This window comes from Gopherus evgoodei, chromosome 14 (genome assembly GCF_007399415.2).
Source record: "Gopherus evgoodei ecotype Sinaloan lineage chromosome 14, rGopEvg1_v1.p, whole genome shotgun sequence".
In the NCBI taxonomy this organism is placed as follows: Eukaryota; Metazoa; Chordata; order Testudines; family Testudinidae; genus Gopherus; species Gopherus evgoodei.
The window spans coordinates 33,728,218-33,754,971 of record NC_044335.1 but is presented as its reverse complement, the minus strand read 5'-3'; the positions used below and the strand labels follow the sequence as shown (position 1 = coordinate 33,754,971).

General features: G+C 53.7%; 1 protein-coding gene across 7 annotated transcripts in view; it reads left to right on the top strand.

Moving 5' to 3' along the window:
* Positions 1–26,754, top strand: part of LOC115634959 (von Willebrand factor A domain-containing protein 5A-like) — a 107,426-nt gene that overhangs the window by 24,378 nt on the left and 56,294 nt on the right. For 3 of the 7 annotated variants that reach the window (XR_003996482.1, XR_003996481.1, XM_030533068.1), the window contains exons 1-6: positions 18,048–18,114; positions 19,652–19,711; positions 19,963–20,165; positions 21,433–21,655; positions 25,580–25,752; positions 26,353–26,467. Coding sequence is in view for 5 of the 7 variants with exons in the window: in XM_030533068.1 (XP_030388928.1) it covers positions 19,672–19,711; positions 19,963–20,165; positions 21,433–21,655; positions 25,580–25,752; positions 26,353–26,467 (754 nt within the window). In the remaining 2 variants the exon portion in view is untranslated. Of the gene's footprint in view, positions 1–276; positions 404–841; positions 1,212–18,047; positions 18,115–19,651; positions 19,712–19,962; positions 20,166–20,611; positions 20,692–21,432; positions 21,656–25,579; positions 25,753–26,352; positions 26,468–26,754 lie in introns of those variants that run through there. The other 4 variants (XM_030533061.1, XM_030533062.1, XM_030533065.1 and 1 more) reach the window with 4 other exon arrangements.

Genomic DNA, 26,754 nt, shown 5'->3' with positions numbered 1-26,754 from the left:
CCCTGGGCATCCCACCGGACATCTGGGTAGGGGGTCCATGGTGCTAGAGCAGGGGGGGCTGGGAATCCTCTGAGTTTGGGGAAGGAGAAGGAGTGCTGGATTGGGGGGTCCCCCGGGCAGGGGAATGGGGGCAGCGCTGGGAGGGCAGAGGGGTCCCTAGGGCAGGGGGATGGGAGCAGCACTGGGAGGGGTTCAGGGGGATTCCCGGGGCAGGGGCAGTGCTCGGGGGGACAGGGGCTGGGTGCTGTTTCAGGCTGTCTCTCTCCCCCCCCACAGGATGTGGCCCCCGGTGTCTGGGCCACGGTGCTGGCCGTGGTCTGGCTGCACAGCCGGGCCCTGGGGCAGCACAACGAGTGGGAGCTGCTGGAGGCCAAGGCTGTGGCCTGGGTGCGGGACCAAGCAGGTGAGATGGGAGTGGGGAGTCAGGGGCAGGGCCCAGGCCCTCTACCAGAGAGGCCCTGCCTCATAGCCCCCCCACCCCCCAGGGACCCTCTGTAGACTGTCCCACATCCCAGCCTGCCCCCCCCCCAAGATCCCACAAGCCCACAGTACCAGCCCCACCCTATATGACCCCACAGTCCAGCCAACCACAGCCCTGGGATCCTGCCCCCCAGCATCGTAGCAGTCTCTGGCACCCAGCCAGACTCCCAGAGGCCTTCAGTCCCAGGACAGACAGGTTCCCAGCTCCCTGCTCCCCGTCCCCCCTCAGTTCCCCAGCGTCAGTGCCCCGGGCTGTGAGCTCTCTGCCCTTTGTCCCTCATTCCCTGATTGGTGTCTCCTCCTTCCCCCCATCCCCTCGTTCCCCAGGCTGATGTCTCCCCCGACCCTCTTCTCGTTGCAGGGCCCCAGCTGAGCGAATGTCTGGAAGCCGCCAACACCCTGCTGGGCTGCAGCGTTGGCCCTGCTGTCTTCGGGCTCTGAGCCCCCCAGGATCCCTGTACCCCCCCCCACCCCCGCAAGCTACCCAGGGCCTCCTGCCCAGCTGAGCCCCCCCCTCCCCCCAATCCTCATACTTCCCCCCTGAGCTACCCTGGGCCTCCAGCCCCGCTAAATTAAGAGCAGCCAGGTGGTTGCATATGTTTAAAGAAAACAGTTTAAATTGACCCTGTCATTTACAGCGGAGGAAGGTCATTGGGCAGACAGGCCCTTGCTGCTGTGGGCGGAGACTGTCTCTGCCAGCCCCTCACTGGAATAAAGCAGTTCCCCGGGTTTGTCTGTCTGCCTGGCTTTGGCTGGGGTCCCGGGGCTCCGAGCTCCCCATGGCTGCCCAGGGCACTGGGTTCCCAGCAAGGGTCAGGGACCGCCTGCCCTGAGCAGGTGCATTAGCGTTCCCAGCTCCGGCTTTCTGGTGGAGCAGAGCAGCTGGACCCAGACACTGGGCTGGCTAGCAGGGGCCGGGAGGAGCCCTAAAGAGCGGGGAGCACGTGGAGTGCAGGGGGCAGACACGGGGCATTGGCCCAGGGCAGGTGGCAAAGGATCTTACCATTCAGACAGAGGTGCCCAACTCCCACTTCCAGTTCTGCTGTTCAACGGTTGGACTTCCACGGCGTTCCCCAACCCTGCTCAGCAGCTGCAAAGCCCGGTGAACTCCTGCTGCACCTAACTGTTCGCTGCCAGGGTCCCTACAGCCCTGGCCATGACCCCAGGCCCTGCACCTCCAGCGGGTGCCCAGGTTCTCGGCCCCACGGGAGGCTCCAAGCAGCTGTCGCAAGGCCGGATCCAATGGCTTGCTCTGAGCTCCAGCTGGCTCCTTATGGCTTTTACCCCAGGGCTTTGAGCAGTCACCCCGGTTCAGCTCCTCACCCTGCTGGATGCGGAAAGAGGCCAGGAGCGTGGGCCTGTCACTGGGCTGCAACACCCAAACCCAGAGCTCCAGGGGAGGCTCCAGCCGGAGCTGTTCTTCTGGATCAGTAACTCACTAGCCGGGGGTCCTGCTCTTTGTCCCCCGGGGAGCTTTGCAGGCACCAGGCTTGAGTCACTCACTGGCTCTCTGGCCCAACAGCTCCCCTTAACCGTTCCTCATGGCAGCTCCCGGACAACCTCCGCAGTGCGGTCAGCGCACTCTCCTGCACAGGGGAGCCCAGGTCAAATCCCGTCTTCCCGGCAGGCAGAAGGGGATGGACTCAGGTCTCCCACAGCCAGGGGGGTGAGAAATCATATGGATCTACCCCCTCCTGCCCTGCCTGGCACTGGACTCCAGAGAGGTGCCTAAATCCCAGTGTTACCAGTTTTGCCTGTTACTTTGGGGTATGCTCAGTTATTAGGGTTACGTTTCTGGGGGGAGCGGGGCTCTGTAGTGTCACTTGTGTTTTCATATGGAGCCCTACTTCTCCCTGCTGCAAGTGCCCAGAACTGCATGAAGATGCACACACACATTAAAAGAGCAAGTCTGAGTGGACCGGGTCAAGCTGCCCCCCCTTACGTGCCACAAGTACAGCAGCGGACTAGAGTAAGCCTGAGCAGGCTGGGTCGAGCAGCACATTCAGGTTGCCACCCTCGTATATCACAGGTTCAGCACATCCCTGTCCCCACTCTCACATCACAATTGTACTGGCAGTAACCGCTTTGATGAGCAAACCCCACAGTATTTTGGGCGCTGCTGGGATCTTTACCTTAGGTACAAGAGGCGTTGCTGCCAAGTGAATGGGGGAAGCTCAAAACACAAAACAGTAAAGTTCAGAGAGAGAGCGAGAGAGAAGCAACCAGCTTAACCATAGAATTTATTTATTGAATAATGATAACCGCAGAAGGAGGCTAAACCACCATGACGAATATTATTAAAGGTTACAAAAGTCATATATAGAAAACTAGACCTGATCAAACAAATCAGGGTTAGAAAGTTACACCTGAGATAGAAAAGAAACAAGGGAGAGGGGGGATCTCACCGCTCCATGAAGCTTGAACTGGTCGGGGTTCCCAGGTGACGGTGGTAGCTCAGGGTCCTGAGTGCTGGAGACAGGCAGAGCCCCCAGCACGATCAGTCAGGAGAAGATGGACTCCCAGTCCCAGTGGGTCTGAGGCAGCATTTGGATCCAGGTAGCAGGACACACACGAGCATGGGGAGGGGTTTCTTGTGGGGAACCAACAATGGTTCAGGGGAGAACACTAGATTTGTTTATGGGTTAACTGATGATATGGGGATTGAGCAGCTCAGGCTGGCTGGACCCGTGGGGCAGAGCTGATGGGGGGGGGAAGCAGGGGACAGAGTGGGGTAGGAGCAGCTCAGGCTGGTGGGGGCAGCCTAGGCTGGCTGTGGTGCAAAGCCGGAGGGTGGGGGGTGCAGCAGCCCAGGCTAGCTATGCCTATGGAGCAGAACGAGGAGGAAGGGGACAGAGCTCGGCGGGAGGAGACCAGACTGGCTGGACCAAGGGGTTGACTCCGTCCATCCCCAGGAGACCCTGGTCCTGCTGTTGAAGAGTTTGCCCCTGGGCTATTATTTCAACATCTATGGCTTTGGGTCTCGGTTTGAGTCTTACCCGGCAGTCAGAGGGGCAGTGCAGGGAGGGGGCTGGTTAGGGGTAGGGCTGGCTGGGATTGGGGTGACACTGGGTTGGGGGCAGGGCAGGCTTGGGTTGGGGTGTTGCTCAGTCCTGCTGTCCCTGACCCCCCGCAGGCAGAGCATGGGATACACCTAACAGATCATGGTCAAGTCCCTGCAGCATGTCCAGCAGCTCCAGGCCGACCTGGGGGGCACCAAGATTTTGGCATCTCTATGAGCCATTTTCCACAGCCGAATGACCACCATAATGACCACCCAGGCCAGATACCGGGGGCAGCAGCAGGGCGTCCCGGAGGCTCAGAAAGAAATGGGGCCGGGGAGGATAAATTCAGAGACTTTGAGGCCAGAAGGAACCATCCTGATCATCTCATCTGACCACAGCCCCTGCCCCCCCCATGACAGCTCCAACCCCTGGAGCTGAGTCACCGTCACCCCCAAATGCAGAGTTACAGACGTCAGGTCCCAGAGCCCCACTAGTTACTCCAGTTCAAACCAGCAAATGCCCCGGTTGCCAAGGGGGATGAACCTCCCCGAGTCTCTGCCAATCTGACGCTGGGAAAAATCTCTTCCTCACCCACATGTGGGGGTCTGTGAGCCTCAAGCATGGGGGCAGGTCCCCCCCCCAGCAAGCCCCCGGGAAGGATTCTCTGCCCCTCAGCTCACTTGAGGAGGCTGTTCCTGAACTTCCGGGGCGGGGGGGTAGAAACTCAGAGAAGGGCAGGGGGCTCTGGGAGCAGCTGACAGGGGACCAAGGGAGGTGCTTAGAGAGGGGCTAGGAGCTGGGGGGCAGCTCAGAGTAGGACTGGGCTAAAAAGGAGCCAGTGTCCCTGGGAGTGTGAGCAGGGCATGGCAGGCAGGATCTGGGAGGGGATACCTCTGTGTAGACCTGTGCTGCGCTCAGCCCTGGGGGGTGCCCTGCAGCTGGAGGGCAGGGAGGGCACATGGGGGGGGCAGGAGGGAGCTCCCAGAAAGGTGCCTACAGCAGTGGGCAGGTTATTGTCTCCAGGGGCTGGGAAAGAGGTGACAGGTGGGGGTTGGGGGTCACAGTGAGAGATAGGGGAGAAGGGCAGGGGTCCCTGTCTGTCATCCCCCCAAGGAAATATGTGAGGGGAGCTGGAGGGGTCTCATGGGGCTGGGAGTCCCTGGGGTGGGGGGTCAATGGGGCAGGTTCTCAGGTGGCTGCCCCCATTCTCAGGGGGGGAGGGGTCTCCAGGGGGATTTGGAGTTCCTCCCCAGAGCCTGCACCCCCAGCCAGAGCCCACACCACAACCTTCTGCCCTAGCTCTGAGCCCCACCCCCACCACACATCACCTCCATATTGCTGCACATAACAAAATTCATTCCACACATGCAGGTAAAAAATTAGAGGGAACATTACTCCAGATGCCGCTCTCAGGGCCCCATGTCACCTCGCCGCTGCTGGGCCAGCTGGAAAACTCACATCCAGAGAGGGGAGACACTGTAGGGGTGAAGCCCCAAATCAGGGGGATGGGCCCAGACAGGGGAGTGTGGGTGGGGACCCCTGGACAGGGGCGGGGCAGGACCCACAGAGGATGGAAGAGGCCCCTGAACCCAGAGAAGACGGAGGGGACCATGGACCCCAGGGGAGCAGGCTCTGGGGGGGCCGATCCACACTCTCAGAACATCCCCCCTTGTTCCCGATGGAGCGAAGCCTCGAATCAGCTGGAAGGGAAACTAGCTCCGCCCCTCCGCCAGGGAGCGTCTGCAAACTCCCCACCCTCAGCTACTGCAAACTGGGGGCCCTTTGCAAAGTTCCACCCACCCGCTGGGATCCAGGGACCATCTGCAAACACTTTGCTCCACACAATCTGCCAGCACAGAGGCACTCAGCCTTTCCAGACTGCTGTACCCCCTTTCAGGAGTCTGGTGAGTCTGGTGTACCCCCAAATTTCACCTCACTTAAAAACCACTTGCTTTCAAAATCAGACATAAAAATGTAAACGTCAAGTGTACAGTGTACACAGCAGTATAAACAAAGCATTGGCTGTATGAAATGTTCGTTTGTACTGACTTCAGTGGTGCTCTTTATGTCACCTGTTGTAAAATTAGGCAAATCTTTAGATGAGTTGAGGTAACCCCTGGAAGATCCCTGTGTATCCCCAGTGGTAGATGTACCCCTGGTTGAGAACCGCTATGCTAGGGCGTGTCTGCAAACTGCCCCCCACACACACACTGAATTGGGGCTAGAGGTGTCTCCAAACTGCCCCTCGCTCCTTCCTGACCCTTTGCTGCCCTCTGCGGCCATTTCACTGGCAGGCCTGCTGTTCATCCCAGCAGCGCTGCCTTCCCCAAGGAGGGTCCAACACGCACAACCTCTGTCACGTGAACCCCAGGAGATCCTGCAGCCCAGCGCTCTGTGAGCAGCAAGTTTCCATCCGAAATCTGTTTGATGATGCTAAAAATCACAGTGTCGATCCCCAGGCCACCCTGACCTCATCACCCATTGGCTGTCATTTATCAGACACAAAACCCTGGGGGATAAGATAGATTTGTATTTTATTTATTTATTTGTTACTATTTCTGGCACATTTCATTTCAGACTCATTGATACGTGCTCCCTTCCCTCCCCCCTTCCCACCTCCAGTAAGACTCATCATCCTTTTGGGACTCATGACCCACCTCTTGGAGCAATGGGCTCAGGCTCTCTGCAAACTCAGGTAGCATTGGTCACACTCAGGGCAACTCCTCACTCTCACAACTCAGCTGACTGGGAACAGCCTGTGGAAAGCCCGTGGAAAGCCCAGGAGCTGCAAGCAGACAGGGGCTGCAGGAAAGTGTTCTGCAGTCATTCCTGGGGCCAAGGGAGGCATGTTTGGGGCTATGGAGTGGAGTCTGTGGTTACTACCTGCCTGGGAGGAGGGAGTCTGAGCTGACAAATCCAGAGTGGGGAGACAGAAAGGGCCTGGGGAAAGCAGTGGGGGAATGAGCTGCGGGTGTCCCTCGGGAGCTGCAGTGCAGGAGAGTGTGTCAACTCTGAGCTGCGGGTGTCGCCCCGGAAGCTGCTGTATGGAATGGCTAAGAGGAACCATTGGGCCAGAGAGTGAGCGAGTGATACCGGAGTCTGGTGCCTCAGAGCTTGTTGGGGGCCGGAGTGCAGGAACCCGTCCTCTGACTAGTGAGTTATTGATCCAGAGTGAAATAGCTCCAGCTGGAGCCTCCCTGAGTTAGCCCAGAGCTCTGGGTTCGGGTCCTGCAGCCAGATGAGAGGCCCACGCTCCTGGCCTTTCTCCCCAGCCAGCACAGCAATGAGCTGAACCGGGGCGAGTGCTCGAACCCCTGAGATACAAGCCATAAGGAGACAGCCAGAGCTCAGAGCACAGCCACTGGATCCGGCATCATGACAGCGACTTGGAGCCTCCTCCAGGGGCTGGATGTGAGGCTGAGAGCCTGGGCACCCACCGGAGGTGCAGGGTGTGACTTTGCACTCCATATGATTTTATGAAAATATGCTAATGAGCGCAAATATAATGCAACTGGATTATGCTTCATGCAAAAAGTCTCTTGTAAGGTATCATTACAAAGCTTATAAACTACTGAGTGTGGTCATCCTATTTGTACAAATGTATCATTCTTGTATCTGAAACTAGAAATATGAAATATAACTGAAGTCCTACTGTAATTATGCAAAGTGTGGGCCGATGAAGGTGGTTTGGAATCTCGATGGCTCCCATTAACCAGGACAATTGACTGTAGATGGCTCTGTTTACTTGCAAGACTTCCTGTGAGTCAGGCTGGGAAGAATGGAGGCTTGGGGGTATCACAGGACATGTGATTATGTCACCTGGTACTGGAATCCATCTTAAACCTGCTGCTTTTCCATTTAGAAGGAGGGGTGGGGACCCAGAGAGACAAGATTCCTGCCTTGTGCCAAAGCTATATAAGGGGGGGAACAGAACAAAGGAGAGTCCAGTCATGAGAAATCCCCTCGTTACCACCTGAGCTGGCGCTAACAAGGGCTGTACCGGGGGAAGGATTGGGCCCAGACTAGGAAGAAGTCTAGTCTGTGAAAGAAGCTTATTAAAGCATCTCTGAGCGTGAGATTTACCTGTAATCAGTTTCTTAATGTATTAGGCTTAGACTTGCATATTTTGTTTTATTTTGCTTGGTAACTTACTTTGTTCTGTCTGTTATTACTTGGAACCACTTAAATCCTACTTTTTATGCTTAATAAAATCACTTTTGTTCATTAATTAACCCAGAGTAAGTAATTAATACTTGGGGGAGCAAACAGCTGTGCATACCTCTCTATCAGTATTATAGAGGGCAGACAACTTATGAGTTTACCCTGTATAAGCTTTATACAAAGTAAAACAGATTTATTTGGGGTTTAGGCTTGAATTGGGTATCTGAGTACTGGAGACAGGAGTACCTGCTAAGTCATTTTCAGTTAAAGCCTGAAGCTTTGGGGGACATGGTTCAGATCTGGGTCTGTGTTGCAGCCGGGTGACGTGTCTGACTCAACAAGGCAGGGTTCTGAAGTCCCAAGCTAGCAGGGAAAACAGGCTCAGAGGTAGTTTCAGGACATCAGTGACAGTCCCCAGGGGGTCTCAGAGACCCAGCCTGTCACACAGGGTGTGATGGGTTGGATCACAGAAGCCCCCTTGGGAGCTGCCACCAGATGTGCCAAGACTGCTTTTACCCCTGCCTTCCCTTCCAGCTGCAGGATACAGCACCCTGTCTTATTGAGCCAAACACTCCCGTCTTCTCCAACACAGACCCAGGGTCTGAATTACTTGCCCCAAAGCTGCAGGTTTACCTGAAAGCAGCTCACAGAAGTGTGCTTGTCTTTAGCACTTAGATGCCCAACTCCAATCGGGTCTAAACTCAAATAAACCCGTTTTACCCTGTATAAAGCTTATGCAGGGTAAAGTCATAAATTGTTTGACCTCTATAACACTTATAGATAGGCAGAGCTGTTTGATCCCCCCCACCCCAGGTATTAATACACACTCTGAGTTAATTAATAAGTAATAAGTGATTTTATTAAATATAGAAAGTAGGATTGAAGTGGTTCCAAGTAGTAAAGGACAGAACAAAGTAAGTCACCAAGCAAAATTAAATAAAATGCGCAAATTTATGACTAATCAAACTGAATACAGATAATCTCACCCTCAGCGATGCTTCAGCAAGTTTTTCCCTCAGACTGGACACCTTCCAGGCCTGGGCACAATTCTTTCCCCTGGTACAGCTCTTGTTCCAGCTCAGGTGGTAGCTAGGAGATTCTTCACAATAGTTCCTCTCTCCTTTTGTTCTGTTTCACCCCTTTATATATCTTTTGCATACGGCGAGAATCCTTTTGTCCTTCTCTGAATTCCCACCCCCTCCTTCTCAGTGGAAAAATTAAAGATGGATTCCAGTTCAGGTGATATGATCACATGTCACCGCAAGACTTCATTGCCCACTTGCCAGCACACACCTGTACAGGAAGACTTACAGGTAAAACACATCCATCTGCAGACAATTGTCTTGGTTAATGGGAACCATCAAGATTTCAAACCACCATTAACAGCCCACATTTTGCATAATTACAATAGGCCCTCAGAGTTATGTTTCAGATGCAAAAGTGGTACATTTATACAAATAGGATGAACACACTCAGTAGATTATAAGTTTTGTACTGATACCTTACAAGAGATCTTCTGCATGAAGCATATTCCAGTTACATTATATCAACTCTATCAAGTTTTTATAAAACTGCATAGACTGCAACTGTCACACAGGGCCTGGGGCAGAAATGGAGGTGCTGTAGGGACCCTGACAGGGAGATCATAAGGCTCGGCAGCAGCTGAGCTGGGTTTGGGTAATACCAGGGTCGCCTGAACGTGGGAAGTCAGAGCTGGAAGTGGGAGTTGGGCACCTCTGTCTGAATGGTAAGAGCCTGTGCCGGCCCCAGGCAGAGTTAAGGGCATTTGGGGGCCATGCTCTGGGTTTCCTGGCTGAATGGGTTTGTATTTCTTTTCAGTGTCATGGGGACGGGGAGTCTCTGGGGTCTGCAACACATGCTGTGGGGATCCTGGCACCAGCCATGGGATATTTCTTACCCCACAGGGACAGGCACCACCCCTCACCTTGAACTTCACCTTCACGGAGCTTTCTGCCTGGCGACCTACAAAGATCCTGGATTCTGCCGGCCTCCACCCAGCTCCTAGGCTCATAAGTGGGGGTTTGGTCCACTCCTAGGCCTGGGCTGGGCACCAGCTCCCCTGGGTTTATAGCGGTTACACATTGAGATAACAACCCCCGTCTCTTTAGACTGTCCGGGTGAGCTGGGCACCCGACTGCCATCTGAGCCTGGAAAATCTCCCCCCATCTTTTCTCTCTAGAATTGTTCCTTCCAATTTCAGTGCCCTGGGCTGGCAGCAGCAGGGCCTAGCACCGCCACTGCTGGAGGCCACACGATCCTCGGCGTCAGCGCACAGATGGGAGCAGCCAGGCAAAGCACTGGGGGGGCGGGCTCTGTGAAGGGGGGGGAGTGTTTGGCTAAATCTTTCCAATTTGGGTGTTTGCTGCCTCCCTGTCCCATTACAGTGCTGCTGGGTCCTCGCTCCAGGCAGGGCCTGGGGGGTCCCGAGCTGTTGGGGGGCTGGACACCGGGTTCGCAGGTATCTAAATGGGAATCACATGTCCCAACGGTGGCCAAGCAGGGACAGATTTTCCTGGCTTGGCAGCTTATTCTCCTGAAGGAGCAGAGACCAGTAAGGGGGTGTCAGGGATCAGCACAGACCCGCAGCTAATACATCCTGCTAAACCCTGCCCTGGGCCAATGCCCCATGTCTGCCCCCTGCTCCCCACATGCTTCCCGCTCTCCAGGGCTCCTCCTGGCCTCCACCAGCCGCCCCAGTGTCTGAGTCCAGCTGCTCTGCCCCACCAGAAAGCCAGAGCTGGGAGTGCTAATGCACGCACTCAGGGCAGGCGGTCCCTGACCCTGTGCTGTGGGAACCCAGTGCTGTGGGCAGCCATGGGGAGCACAGAGCCCTGGGAACCCAGACAGACAGACACACCACTGAAGACAAACTCAGGGAAACTGCTTGTGATGGGATCCCTGGGGTGCACCCTGGGACTGTGCAACCTCTGTGCTCCCTTCACTCACTAATCTGGGTTGTCTCTCACAACTTTTTTTTACTGGTGACAGGCAGCAAACCCCTCCAAGTGCTATTATCGCTCAGTACAACTGCATATGGTGCCCCACACCCAGCTAGATTGCATGAAAGCCCCCCAGAGCCACTCACGAATCACACAAAGGCACCAGCCAGATCTCCACAGCTCCCAGCCTAGTACCTCAGGAATATACCATCTTGCACTGCTCAAGACCCTTTCTTGAGCAAAGCAAATGTATTAATTGGTTCATCGCTTCATCAATGGAAAGTGGACACACCAGCCTTTGTAACCGGAGCAGATTTACGAACCACTTCAGGCAAACTCCCTGCTAAGGACAAACATTAGAATAAGTTTATTGATTACAAAAGATGGATTTTAAATGATCATAAGTGATAAGCAAAAAGTTAGAGTAGTTTTCAAACTAAAATAAAATATAAGCGCCCACTCTAATCTCTCAACCCTATTAGACTGGGCAACATCTAGAGTAAGCATTTTTTTCACCCCACTGGATATTGCAGGTTGGTTACAGTATTTTATACACAGGCTTTTCCTTGGTAATCTGAGACCCAGTCTCTTCAGCTCCAGTGTTCTCATTGCCTTTAGTGTAGGTGGAGGAGAAGAGAAAGGACAAAGCATGGGACCGCTATGTTCTGTGTTATACCCTTAGTCCATGTGCTTGGAGATCACAAGTCCAGGCATGTCTGGTGGGAATTGTTGAGTCCCCAGGCAAGATTGAGCAATTCCCCTGGTGTGGCCTTGTGCAAGTGAGTCATCGTATTGTAGCTCCCTTGCTGGACAATGGCTATTGATGGTTGGTTGACACCCACCCACCCAGGTGTTGATTATCCCCCTGATTATTGTCTTTGGGGAGCTAGTATCTGGGTGCAGATAGCATATTTAAGAGACAACCATGCAACACAGTTCTCATAACTTCATATGCATTAATGATACAGATATTTAGATGGAACAGTGGGTTTCAGCAGATCCTAACCTTTCCCGTGATACTTTACAAGGCCTGCTTTATATGCAATATCACAACTATATACAAATGATGAATATGAGGGTTACAGGGCACTTCCCTGGGGTGTAGAGTGTCACACTAATTTATTGCAGTGAGAAACTCACAGAGAGGGCCCCTACTCCCAGCACCAAGGGCCTGTCTACACAATGACCTTCCTGCTACATGAATTATGGTGTCAATTCAAACTGATTTGGTTACACTTATACAAACTTATACTAAATTTAGTTGAAGAGCAGCTTGTATAGGTTGAGCTTAAGTCATTTGGGAAGAGGTTTAAGCTAAACTGAAATGAGGCATTGTCATAAATATAAAGGGAAGAATGACAACCTTTATGTATGCAGTAATATAAAATCCCTCTTGGCCAGAGGTACAGAATCATTTACCTGTAAGGGGTTAATCGGTTCAATTATCCTGACCAGAAGGACCAATGGGGAAAGAAAACACTTTCAAATCGGGAGGGGGAGGGGGAGGTGTTTGTGCTCTCTGTGTGTTCCTTCTTGAGACAAAGAGAGAGACCAAGCAGGTAATCCAGCTCCTACTGAAATAATACAACTAAAGTAACAGAAATTGTAAGTAATAGCAAGGAAATGTGTTAGATTATCTTTTGTTTTAGCTTGTGAATTTTCCCTCTGCCAAGAGGGAGGTTTATCCCTGATTTGTAATTTTGAAGTTGAGCCTAGATGGGAATCCTCTGTGTTTTAAATCTTTTCATTACCCTGTAAACTTACCTTCCATCCTGATTTTACAGAGGTGCTTCTTTTATTTTATTTTTTTATAATAAAGTTCTTCTTTTAAGAACCTGATTGGTTTTTAGTGTCCTAAAAACCCAAGGGTCTGGTCTGTGCTCACCTTGTTTACCTATTCGGTTGGTATATTATTCTCAAGCCTCCCCAGAAAAGGGGGCGAAGGGGCTTGGGAGGATATTTGGGGGGGGATAGGACTCCAAATGTCCCCTTCCTAAATGTTTGTTTAAGTCACTTGGTGGTGGCAGCAATACCGTCCAAGGACAAGGAAAGGAATTTGTGCCTTGGGGAAGTTTTTAACCTAAAACAGTGGAATATAAGCTTAGGGGGGGTTTCCTGCAGGTCACCACAACTGTACCCCAGAGTTCAGAGTGGAGAGGGAACCCTGACAGGCATCCTTAACCCAAAATAAGGGTGACCATGTGGGTTTGCATCAGCTCAATTAGATGGATTTACAAACTGATTTGAGATAAACAGGTGCAACTCTTCCACATAGAAACTCAGGGTGAGGAATCCAGGATCTTGGCAAAAAGCATCTTGCTTGCAATTCTCCGCAGAGCCTGCTTTAGCTCCTTGTTTTGCAGGCTGTAGATGACGGGGTTCAGGACTGGTGGCAGCACAGAATACAACACGGTGGCAAGCAGGTCCTGCTGCAGGGAAGACATGGACCATGGACACATGTAAGAGAACATGGCGGTGCAAGTAAATAAAGAAAACACAACCAGGTGCAGCAGGCAGAGGTCCAGTAGAAAGGTATTACCGGTTTCCAGCACAGAATGCAACATGCTGGTGAGCCACGAAGCAGCTGCTATCTGCTCCACACACCTCTGTTCATGGTTGGGACGTAGCGTGGGGGGAAGGGGAGTAGCAGATTGCCATGTAGTGCTCATAGGTCATTACCATGAGCAAGGTCAGCTCTGCGCTTGCAAAGGTGACGACCAAGAAGACTTGGGCGATGCAGCTGTGTTGGTTAGGGGGTTGGCCCTGGACTTGGGGATGGTGATGGAGAGGTAGCAGAGGTCAAGGAAACACAAGTTGCCCAGGAAGAAGAATATGGCAGTGTGAAGGTGGTGATTGAGGGCTACGGCTGTGAGGATGAGAAGATTCCCCACCAAGGTGGCCAGGTAAATGACTGGAAACACCATGAAGTGCAGAATCTGCAGCTCCTGGAGGTCGGAGAGTCACAGGAGAGGGAACTTGGTGAGGGCTATTCAATTGGGCATTTGTTGCTTTGGCTGCCCAGTGCTGAGGGGAGGACACAGAGAGTGATCAGAGAAAGAGGAGTCAAAAGCACAACAAAGAGCAGAGAAGATACTGGGCATTTACAAAGTGAGAATGAGAACTCGCGTTTACCTCCATGCCCAGTGCCCAGTGTGTGCACATGTCTGCTCTTAGGTCACTTGTCCAGCTGTCTCTAGCAAACACCCGTGTAGAAACAGTGGAGCAGTAGAGGACACACTCGGCCATTCCACTGGATTTTGCAATTCACTTGCCGTTCCTTGGAAAGTCCAATGTCCGGGAAGCTTTGGTGACACTTACAACATTTGGGCGTCATAACATACTGGTGAAACTGGTCTCCTGTGCCCCGGCCCGCTACCTCACTGTGCTGGGGGTTCGACTTCCTGCAGCTTACATGGGGCTTCCCCCTCCCTCAGAGAGCCCCTGGTCCCATCCAGTGCTTTGTCACAGATTCACTCCGGTCTCGGGCTGGTATGCACTGCCAAGCTGGGAGCACTTCATGCCTGGGAGGAAGCTGAGCTCTGCCCCATTGGGGACCCCACTAGGCAAGGGATGAACTCTCCTGTCGACGTCGCTGAGGCCTCCGAGATCCGGGTTTCTGGCAGTGCCAGGCGCCGGAGTGGCGTCTACACCGCAGCTATGCCACCGGCATGTCTCGTGCAGACAGTTAGCTCTCTCGAATGCTGGCATCATGTTAGCGGTTCAAGACCAAAGGCAGAGCAACCTGCGAGCTCCTCTGTGTCTCACACTCCTCCGGCCCAGACAGAAACAGACTCTGACCCATCGCTCTGCGCAGACGAGCTCCCTGGCAGTCACTTCCTGGCTCTGTGGGAAGGGGGTTTATCTGGCTCTGTTCTCCAAGGGCTCTTGGCAGCTTGCTCCCCGGAGCCCTGCACAGAGACGCAGAGGCAGAAGTTAACATCTCTCCTCCAGGAGCTTTCTGCATGTTCCCCAAGGTTGAGAGACAGCAGTACCTAGTGGGGAGAGCTGCAGGCTGGAGCCCAGGAACTGCTGAGTCCTAGGCCCGGCCCGTGGAGAGAACAGGTGTGCGAGCCATTCTGTGGGCTGGTCCACACTACGGGGGGGAAATCGATCTTAGATACGCAACTTCAGCTACGTGAATAACGTAGCTGAAGTCAAATATCTGAGATCGGATTACTCACCCGTCCACACCGCGCGGGATCGATGTTCGCGGCTTCCCCTGTCGATTCCGGAACTCCGTTGGGGTTGATGGAGTTCCGGAATCGATATAAGCGCGCTTGGGGATCGATATATCGCGTCTAGATTAGACGCGATATATCGATCCCCGAGCAATCGATTTTAACCCGCCGATACGGCGGGTAGTCTGGACGTAGCCTAAGTGCCCCGTAGCTTTCTGTCTCTATTCTGCACACTGCATTCGGCAGCGCGGCTCCCGGCCTGGGGCCACAGACTTGTGCCAGCAGGGCTTGGGCCAGCCCCATAGCTATGCAGACAGCTCAGACTGGGGCTCAGTCTCTGGCTCCTCACCTCTCCCCAGGCTTCAGCACCTGAGCCACAGCATCTCCGCAGCTTCATCAGCACCAGGCCGCAGAGCTGCCCTGGACAGCCTGCTGGGGCGATGTGCCAGCTGTCCCCACCTGTGTGGGGAGGCCTTGGGGGCTCGGGCCCCACTTTCTCGGTGAGGCCGGCTGGCCAGCCCTTGGTCTCGCTGAGGGGATCCAGGTGGAGGGGGCGTTTGGCAGGTGTTGTCATTGAACACCCCAGGACAGAGGTGAGAAGGGGCACCGCTGGGCCGCTGCTCCCTGGGGCTGGGTTTGGACCCGGAGACCTAGAGGGAAAAGCGGCTGTTCCAGCCTTTCTCTCCTGAGCCAGCCAGCCTGCTCCGAACTGCCAGAGCATTCGCTACCTCAACGCCCTCCCAGTGTCTGGTAGGGGCTCAGGCCCAGGGCTGTCGGTTCTCTCGGGACATCTCTGCCCAGGGCCTCCCACAGTGTCAGGCTTCTGCATGGTGTGCCAGGCACACGTCCCAGCCCAGGGATTTGGGGGCTCCCGGCAACTCCAGCGAGCAGGGAACCCACCCGAGCCCCACAGAGCTGTGACTATCTCCGGAGGGCACCAGCTGGGGAGTGACTAGAAAACAGCTCCCCAGAGCAGGCCACGGAACCCTGTGCCCCAGGCAGGTCCACTGGATGCCAGTTGGCAGAGGGCATAAGGATATCGTAATCCCCTGGGTCTGGTGGTTACAGTCAAGTTCACCTGCGGGTGGCATGGAAGGTCTCCGCAAAAATATAAACACTGGTGTACATTACTGGGGTAGGGTCTTTTGGTTAGACCGTTAGTGCATGTGGAGAAGCTGTTCTGTGTGCTGACCAAGTCCTGCACGAGCCAGGCCATGTAAACCTCAGAGCGTGACTCCCCCTGCACCTGTGTGCACACCCATGTGTGTCGGAGAGTGAGGGAGGACCCTGAGCAGACAGCCCAGCACAGGGAGATGCCCCCAGCCCAGAAGCCTTGCAGGCCGGACTCGGAGGGGGGGCCCAACCTCAATGGGGGCACCAACGCTGGGGAAAAGGGTCCTACCATCCAGAGCCTGAGGGCGCATTGGCACTGCCAGAGCAAGCGTCCAACTCGCAGCATCACCGCAGCACAGCCAGTGCCTGGTATGTGGGAGGAGCAGGCTGTGAAACAGCTGGTTGTGGTGTCCTAAGGGGCAGGTCCTTGTCCCCTAGAACAGACGTTCTCAAACTGTGGTCCATGAGCTCCATTCAGGTGATCCACAGATAGTTTCCTCTAAGGTGCATGCCTGGGCAGTCGCACACGAAAGAATGAAGGGTCACCCATCTAATCAGTGGAGCCATGCAGGAATGGCTCCACTAATTAGGTGCCTGGACCCTGGAGAAGACGCAGATGTAAGGTGAGGTGGTGGCTTTGGAGATTCCACCACCTCCCTAGGTAACCCGTTCCAGTGCTTCACCACCGTCCTAGTGAAATAGTGTTTCCTAATATCCAACCTAGACCTCCCCCACTGCAACTTGAGACCTTTGCTCCTTGTTCTGTCATCTGCCACCACTGAGAACAGTCTTGATCCATCCTCTTTGGAACCCCCTTTCAGGTAGTTGAAAGCAGCTATCAAATCCCCCCCTCATTCTTCTCTTCTGCAGACTAAACTATCTCAGTTCCCTCAGCCTTTCTTCATAAGTCATGTGCTCCAGACCCCTAATCATTTTTGTTGCCCTACACTGGACTCTTTCCAATTTTTCCACATCCTTCTTGTAGTGTGGAGCCCAAAACTGGACACAGTACTCCAGATGAGGCCTCACCAATGTCGAATAGAGGGGAATGATCATGTCCCTCGATCTGCTGGCAATGCCCCTACTTATGCAGCTCAAAATGCCATTAGCCTTCCTGGCAACAAGGGCACACTGTTGACTCATATCCAGCTTCTCGTCCTCTCTAACCCCTAGGTCCTTTTCTGCAGAACTGCGTCCTAGCCATTCAGTCCCTAGTCTGTAGCAGTACGTGGGATTCTTCTGTCCTAAGTGCAGAACTCTGCACTTGTCCTTGTTGAACCTCATCAGATTTCTTTTGGCCCAATCCTCTAATTTGTCTAGATCCCTCTCTATCCTACCCTCCAGCGTATCTACCACTCCTCCCACATTAGTGTCATCTGCAAATTTGCTGAGAGTGCAGTCCACGCCATCCTCCAGATCATTAATGAAGATATTGAACAAAAATGGCCCCAGGACCAACCCTTGGGGCACTCCGCTTGAAATCGGCTGCCAACTAGACATGGAGCCATTGATCACTACCCGTTAAGCCCAACGATCTAGCCAGCTTTCCATCCACCTTATAGTCCATTCATCCAGCCCATACCTCTTTAACTTGCTGGCAAGAATACTGTGGGAGATTGTATCAAAAGCTTTGCTAAAGTCAAGGAATAAAACGTCCACGTCCACTGCTTTCCCCTCATCCACAGACCCAGTTATCTCATCATATAAGGCAATTAGGTTAGTCAGGCATGACTTGCCCTTGGTGAATCCATTCTGACTGTTCCTGATCACTTGCTTCTCCTCTAAGTGCTTCAGAATTGATTCCTTGAGGACCTGCTCCATGATTTTTCCAGGGACTGAAATGAGGCTGACTGGTCTATAGCAAGGCCACCCAGAGGATTCAGGGGGCCTGGGGCAAAGCAATTTTGGGGGCCCCTTCCATAAAAAAAAAGTTGCAATACTATCGAATACTATACTCTCGTGGGGGGCCCTGTGGAGCCTGGGGCAAATTGCCCCACTTGCCCCCCCCGGGCAGCCCTGGTCTGTAGTTCCCCGGATCCTCCTCCTTCCCTTTTTTAAAGATGGGCACTACATTAGCCTTCTTCCAGTCATCCGGGACCTCCCCAATCGCCACGTAGACAATTCCAGACTCTCCCTGACTGGCCAGGGTGGGGCTAGCCTAGAAAAGTGACTTTCAGTTTTGCTTTTCCAGTCTCTGCGTCTGGGTCTGGGCTAGTGAAGGTAACGGGGCCCCTGGGACACCCACAGTCCCCTCCCCTGGGGTTCAGGGCCCCCAGGCGGGGAGGGAACCCAGGAGTCCTGGCTGCCCCCACAACAGGATAGGACCCAGGAGTCCTGCCCCACCCCCACCCCCAAGCCGGGGATACAAGTGTGTGTGTGCTGTGCCTCTAACATAGCCAGGGAAGGCCTTGTGTCTCCCACCTCCAGCACTGCGCAAGGTGGATGTACAGTGCAGGGGGCAGGGTTGGAGTCACGGCCCAGCCCTGCCCACGGAGCCCCCCCCCCCCCGTGCCGGCCCCAGGAGTCACAGGGACTCCCCTCAGCAGAGCGGGGTCTATGACCCTGGACGGGCAGGTCTGGCTCTGTCCAGCAGGGGATAGCGAGGCGCTGGGACCAGGGCCCTGGCAGCGGGGGCGGGGGGAGTTCGGATCGGAGCCAGTGCAGGAAATTCAGCAACTTGCTGGGTCAGAGCTGCCCCCAACTTCTATCCATCCTCACCCACCTCCCGCACTGTCTAACCCCACTTCCGTCCTTCTGTCCATCCTCACCCCCCTGCACTGTCCAACCTCCCTTCCATCCTTCTGTCCATCCTCACCCCCCTGCACTGTCCAACCTCCCTTCTGTCCATCCTCACCCCCTCAACTGTCCAACCCCCCTTCCATCCATCTGTCCATCCTCAGCCCCCTGCATTGTCCAAGCCCGGCTTCCATTCATTTGTCCATCCTCATCCCCCCACTCTGTCCAACCCCCCTTCTGTGCGTCTGTCCATCCTCAACCCCCCGTCCAACCCCCCTTCCGTGCATCTGTCCATCTTCACCCCCCACTCTGTCCAACCCCCACTTCCATCTGTCTGTCCATCCTCACCCCCCATGCCTGTCCAACTCCCTCTTCTGTCTGTGCGTCCCCACCCACATCTCCTTCCATCCCCACGCCCCTCCTTCTGTCTGTCCATCCATCCCCCTACATTTCCATCTCTCAGCCATACCCCAGTCTCTGCCGGGGGCTGGGTCCATGTGGGCAGCCGGTAGTCCCTGATTGTCTGGCTTGGCTGAGAGTCCTGATGATGGGGTGCGTCCACCCCACTCTGGGCAAGTGGGGGCGTCCCCCTCCTCAGCAGAAGTGCAGGGCCCCATGATGCTCCCCCACATTTCTCCACCCCTCCCCTGGCCCCCAGCCGTTCCTCCATCCAAACATCCATCCCCACCCCACCCCCTCCCGTCCGTCTGTCCATCCATCCCTGTTACCCCCCACACACACACATTTCTCCATCCAGTTCCCAGCTGTGCCCTGGTCCCGGTCTGCCCCTACTTACTGGAGGCTGGTGCCGTGTGCAGGAAAGGGAACCCGGGGGGGCCCGAGAGGAGCCGTCACTCTGATCTCTGAGCTAGGCCCATGAGCCTGGGGGACTCCCTGCCACAGGACCTGGCTGAGCCGGGGGGTGCGGCTAGGGTCTCAGAACCATTGCTGGGGACACTCCCTGTGCCCATCAGTTTCCACAGGAACCCTGTATCTCACCACACACCCTACCCCTGCACAGATCCCCAACCCCAGACCAAGATGATGAGCTGTGGCCTCCTGAACAGTTCCAACAAGCCAGGTGAGTCAGGGCAGGGTGGCGAGGGGGTCCTATTACTGATGCCCCCCTCCCCTGGAGCCCATGGGAGGTGTTGTGGGGGCCCCATGGCTGACATCCCCCTTCCCCGGTGCCCATGGGGGTTAGAGGGGCCCATGGCTGACGTACCACTCCCTGGCACCCATGGGGGTCAGAGGGGCCTGTGGCTCATGTCCCACTCCCCCGGCGCCCGTGGGGGTCAGAGGGGCCCGTGGCTGATCTCCCTCTCCCCCCAGTGCCCCTGCGCAGCGGCTCGGTGACGGTGCTGATCCGAGGCTTTGTGGCGGACGTGGGCTGTGAGCTGCTCTACAAGAACGATGAGCAGGGGCCCGTGGAGGCCGTGTTCGTGTTCCCCGTGGATGCCGAGGCGGCCATCTATGCCTTCCAGGCCCGTCTGGGGGGCACCTGCATCCAGGCTCAGCTCCGAGAGAAGAAACAGGTACCGGGAGGCATGGGTCCCATGGGGGAGAGACGGTGCCAGAGGGCAGGGTATAGGTACATGCTGGCTAGGGGGCAGGGCAGTGCGCTGTTGGGGGGCTGGGGGATCTCAGGGTAACTCTATCTCTCCCAGCAGGCACAAGAGCTTTACCGGGACATCTGGCCAGGGGGCAGGGCAGGAGGATGTCGGGGGAATGAGGAATCTTGGGGTGACGCACACACAAGAGCTGCACGGACACACGCTGGCAGTGGGATCTCTTGGGATAAGGAGAGCTCGGGCTGACCCTGTCACTACAGGCAGGTGCAGGAGCTGTTACTCCTGGGGGAATGAGGCACCAAAAAGTTAAAAGTTTGCATTTTTTTGTCAAAATTACACAATGTAATCATGCCAGTTTCCATTATTTTGTTAATTTATTTTAAAATAGTGTCAGCAAGTACCTCTGTAACAACACAGACCAAAACTAAGATTCTGGGAATTTTTTTCAACGAATACATTCCTTCTGAGGCCTATTCATGCAGAACTTGCTGTAAGAATTTATTGAAACTACAATATAGAACCGGATTTCCTGCCCCCCCTCAGAAGCAGAACAAAGGCTTGGGGGAGTCAGGGGTAACGGAGGAGCTGAGGGAGAGGGAAGGAGTCTGGAGTGAACCTCGAGGATTGTTGGGGGTGGGTGGGAGAAGTATGGAACAGGTTTTTTGAGGGGGAGGGATTGTTAGGGAGTTGGGGAGCCTCCCCCATGCAGACCCTGGCTCACCCCAAGCCTCTCCCATTCAGTCAGAAACCCCCCATCGATCTCTGGAGCCTCTTCCCCATCCCTGTGTGTCCCTGCATCCCCCTTCCCTTGCTCTCGTGTGGCCCTGCAGCCCCCCTCCCATTCAGTCCTTGGCTCAATGGTGTCACCGCACTAGCTCCTGAGCCCACAGCCCAGTCTCTCCCCCTACCAGCCCTTCTGAACCCCACCCTGTGACCACCACCCCCTGCAACCCCATGTGCCCCACTCTGTCCTAACTTGGCTCCGTGGGCAGGATGCTGTGAAGAACACCTGGCCTCTGGTGGGCGAAGGTGGAACTGCAGCACTTCTTGGGCAGAATGTATTTTCTGTGGAGGGGGTGGGGGGGATTCTGTGCCAGATGTGGATTCTGCGAAAACGCCGTGGTGCAGAATTCTCCCAGAAGTAACCTGTATGAGGATGTGCTGGTTGGGGGGCAGGGCAAGGGGATCTCAGGGGCAGGGGGATCTCAGGATGACGCTGTCTCTCCGGCAGGCACAGGAGCTGTACGGGGACGCGCTGGCTGGGGGGCAGAGCTCGTTCCTGCTGCAGCAGGAAAGGGCCGGGGGCGACGTTTTCAGCAGCTCCCTGGGGAACTTGTCCCCTGGGGAGGAGGCGGCGCTGACCCTGCGCTACGTCTGTGAGCTGCCGCTAGAGCCAGATGGAGCCGCCCGCTACATGTTGCCAGCCGTGCTGCGCCCCCGCTACACACCCCACGGTGAGACCCACAGATCCCCCTGCCACTTTAGCCTGCCTGGTGAGACCCGCAGTCCCCAGCACTCCTACTGCACACCCTATAGCGAGTGACCCCACAGCCTGTAACCCCACAAGGTGCCCTAGCCCCTGCTGCATACCCCACAGGGAAAGACTCCCAGAGACCTTCATAGACCCATAGGTCACTACTATGTACCCCATGGTAAGCCCCCCCTCCGCCCTGCAATCCCCACTCCAGGGTATGTGACTCCCCCTGGGCCCTCTCCTGATATCCCAGCATCCCCCCATACCCCTCAATGGCCCATTCCCCCCATGGAAACATAGGACTGGAAGGGACATCAAGAGGCCATCTAGTCCAGTCCCCTGCACTTGTGGCAGGATTAATTATCTAGGCCATTCCTGACAGGTGTTTGTCTAACCTGCTCTTAGAAATCGCCAATGTTGGAGGTTCCACAAGCTCCCTAGGCAATTTATTCCAGTGCTTAATCACCCGGATAGGAAGCTTTTCCTAATGTCCTGCCTAAACCTCCTTTGCTGCAATTTAAGCCCATTGCTTCTTGTCCTACCCTCAGAGGTTAAGAAGAACAATTTTTTTCTCCTCCTTGTAACGTTATCCATACTTGACAACTGTTATCATGTCCCCTCTCAGTCTTCTCTTCTCCAGACTAACTAACCCAATGTTTTCAATCTTCCCTCATAGGTCCTGTTTTCTAGAACTTTAATCATTATTGTTGCTCTTCTCTGGACTCCCTCCAGTTTGTCCACATCCTTCCTCAAATGTGGCACCCAGAACTGGACACAATACTTCAGTTGAGGCCTAATCAGAGCCAAGTGGAATGGAAGAATTACTTCTCGTGTCTTGCTTACAACATTCCTGCTAATACAGCCCAGAATGATGTTCCCTTTTTTTTTGCAACAGTGTTGCACTGTTGATTCATATTTACCTTGTGATCCGCTATAACTCCCACATCCCTTTCCACAGTATTTCTTCCTAGGCAGTCATTTCCCATTTAGTATGTGTGCAACTGATTGTTCCTTCCTAATGGAGTACTTTGCATTTGTCCTTCAGACCATTTTTCCAGTTTGTCCAGATCATTTTGAATGTTAATCCAATCCTCCAAAGCACTTGCAGCCCCTCCCAGCTTGGTATCTTTCGCAAACTTTACAAGTGTACTCTGTATGCCATTATCTAAATCATTGATGAAGATATTAAACAGAACTGGACCCAGAACTGATCTATTCGGGACCCCATTCGTTATACCCTTCCAGCATGGCTGTGAACTACTGATAACTACTCTCTGGGAATGGTTTTCTAACTATTTTGCACCCACCTTATAGTATCTCCATCTAGGTTGCATGTCCCTAGTTTGTTTAAGAGAAGGTCATGGGAGACAGTATCAAAAGCCTTACTAAAGTCAAGATATACCACATCTACTGCTTCCCCCCATCCACAAGGCTTGTTACCCTATCAAAGAAAGCTGTCAGGCTGGTTTAACAGGATTGGCTTTTGACAAATCCACGGTCACTGTTACTTAGCACCTTATTATCTTCTAGGTGTTTGCAAATTGATTGCTTAATTATTTGCTCCATTATCTTACTGGTCTGTAATTTCCTGGGCTGTCCTGATTTCCCTTTTTACAGGTAGGCACTAGATTTGCCCTTTTCATCTCTCCCATCTTCCATGACTTTGCAAAGATAATTGCTAATGACTCAGGTATCTCTTCAGTCAGCTCCTGGAGTATTTTAGGATGCATTTCATTAGGCCCTGAGGACTTGAAGACATTTAATTTGTCTAAGTAATTTTTAACTTGTTCTTTCCCTATTTTAGCCTCTTCTGATTCTACCTCATTTTCTCTGGTGTTCACTGTGTTAGACATCCAGTCACCACCAACCTCCTTGGTGAAAACTAAAACAAAGAAGTCATTAAGCACCTCTGCCATTTCCGCATTTTCTGTTATTCCCTCCACCCACCCAATGAGTAATGGGCCTACCCTGTCCTTCATCTTCCTCTTGTTTCTAATGTGTTTGTAGAATGTTTTCTTGCTACCCTTTATGTCTCTAGCTGGTTTGATCTTGTTTTGTGCCTTGGTCTTTCTAATTTTGTCCCTACATACTTGTGTTATGTGTTTATATTCATCCTTTGTGATTTTACTGAGTTTCCACTTTTTGTTGGACTAATTTGATTTTTAGATCACTGACGATCTCCTGGTTACTCCAGGGTGGGCTGTTGCCACACTTTCTATCTTTCCTATGCAGTGGGAAAGTTTCCTTTTGTGCCCTTAAAACTGTGTCCTTGAAAAATTGCAACTGTCTCTAACTGTTTTTCCTGTTAGACTCACTTCCCATGGGACCTCACCTGCCAACTCCCTGAGTTTGATAAAGTTGCCTTGCTGAAGTCCAGTGTCTTCATTTTGCTGTTCTCCCTCCTACCATTCCTTAGAATCATGAACTCTACCATTTCGTGATCACTTTCATCCCAGCTGCCTTCCACTTTCAGATTCTCCATCAGTTCCTCCCTATTTGTCAAAATCAAATCCAGAACAGCCTCTCCCCTGGTAGCTTTCTCCACCTTCTGAAGTAAAAAATTGTCTCCACTACATTCCACAAACTTTTTATCTAATCTGTGCCCTGCTGTGTTTTCCCAACAGATGTCTGGGTAGTTGAAGTCCCCCATCACCGCCCAGTCCTGTGTTTTCAATGATTTTGTTAGTTCTTCCTGGTTAGATGGTCTGTAGTAGACCCCTACCCTGACATCACCCTTGTTTTTTACCCCTTTTATTCTTACCCAGAGACTTTCAACAAGTCTGTCTCCTAGTTCCATCTAAATCTCAGTCCAAGCATACACCTTTTTAATATATAAGGCAACGCCTTCTCCCTTTTTCCCCTGCCTGTCCTTAGTGAGCAAGCTGTACCCTTCTATCCCAATATTCCAGTCATGTGTATTATCCCACCAAGTCTCTGTGATGCCAGCTGTCATAGTTGTGTTTATTTACTAGCATTACGAGTTCTTCCTGCTTATTCCTGTTGTGGAAAAATCGACCACACGATTAATTTTGGATCAGATTAGCCTGAGACTCTTTTATTGATCAATCAAACATGCATGAATAGGGGAGTCAGCCAAGGCAGCCAAACTCCCTCCACTCCTCGACCCGGATAGATAAAATACGAGAGCTTATATAGGATAAAACCACAAAAATTACATATACTTCCTTAAAACTTTACATTCATATAAGGCATGAAGCAAAGCAGCTTTTCCTGTTTTCCTTAGTTTTGCCCTTTGTGGTTTCTTGCTCTGTCACCTGGCAGCTATTAATCACAAGCTGTTACAAATGGTTAGTTTTGCTTCTATAGTTTCTACAGTTAGTTCTGCTTTTATAATTTCTTTCTACCTTTCTTTTTTCTACCTTCACCCCCTTTTTCTACCTTCAGGCCATACATACAGTTTGTTAACCAAAGTTTAGGCCTCAAACCATTTTTCCTCCACATTCCCCATACTTCTCACCTTAGTATACAGACATCTAAGATACTGATTTGATTCCACTCCCCTCAGTTCTGTCTTGTCTTTCCTTCATCCCTCCCATAACAGCCCATGCTGTCCCCAAATCTCAAACCTTCTCCCAGGTCTCCATGTTCTTGACTTACCTCCCTCCCTCCCTCCCTCCTAACCTGGAGTTGGTCACCTGCCCCCTTCAAACCTAGTTTCAAGCCCTCCTCACTAGGTTAGCCAGTCTGTAGCCAAATATGCTCTTCCCCTTCCTCGCTAGCTGGGCCCCATCTCAGCTTAGCAGTCCTTCTTCCTGGAACAGCATCTCGTGGTCAAGAAATCCAAAGCACTCCTGGCGACACCATCTTCACAGCCAAGCATTCGCCTCCAGGATGCATCTGTCTCTGCCTGGGCCCCATGCTCACCCCGTGTCTCTCTCTGCAGGGTGGGACGGGGAGGACATCACCCAGGGGGTCCCGCGAGTCCCCCAGGGGGAGCTGCCCTATACCCTGAACCTGAGCGCCATGCTGCAGTCACCCCACGGCATCGATCGCGTGCTCTCCAACTGCTCCCTCACCCCCCTGAGCTACACATCTGGGAACCGGACCAGCGCCCAGGTAAGGGCTCACCCGGACACTTGGGTCCCCACTATCTCCACTGGGAGGGTCAATATGGGGGGGAAGCTCTGAGCAGGGGGGTGATGGAGGCTCTGGGCTGAGGGGTGGATTCCAGAGGACGGGGCATGGGTCCTGGATGAGCATATACAGAGGTGGGAGCTCTCGGGCAGGGCAGGGGTGGTGGGGAAGAGGGTTGAGCGACACCAACAGATCCGGGGAATTGCCCATGTTCTCTGGGCAAAATCTCAAGGGGTTGAGCCCAACCTGTGGGGGTGAAATCCTGGATATTTGAGGGGTCCTGGTTCCCTTTGCTTTCTGGGAGTTTCCCTCTCCTTGATTTTGAATGGAAGAAAATGGGGGGCTGGGAAAATATCACCCTCAAATTGGAAAGATTTAGCCAAACAAAGTCAGAATTTTCCCAGTGTTTTCTGCAATAAGAGCCAAGTCCCTGTGTTTCCTTTGGAGTGTTTTTCCCTTCCTCCCTCCCTCCCTCCTAACCTGGAGTTGCTCCCTCCCCCCAGCTGCATTGGGGGCACTGAGCTGGGAACCCTGCCCCCCCCCAGGAGCCGAGGGGAGGTGACGGTGTCTGTCTCCCCCCAGGTGTCTCTGGCCGAGGCCCCCCCATGGGACCGGGACGTGGAGCTGCTGGTGTATTACGCGGAGCCGCACAAACCCAGCGCGGTGCTGGAGGTCGGGTTACCCGGAGCAGAGCCAGGTGTGAGGGGTCCTGCACCCTGCTGCCCCTGGCCAGAAGGGTGGGAATGAGGGGGTCCATGGGGTGGGGACGTGGGGGGAGGGGTTTCTGGGTAGTGACTTCGGTTCAGGGGGCCCGGGGCAATGAGGGGGATGGGAGGGGGATGGGGGGATATAGTGCAGGGGTGGGTGAACTATGGCCCACAGGCCAGATCCGGCCCTTCAGGGCTTTGGCTACGGCCCATGGCGCCACCAGCACCATGCCCCTGCAGCCCCCGGGCGGGAGGTCACAAGGCTCCGTGCGTTGCC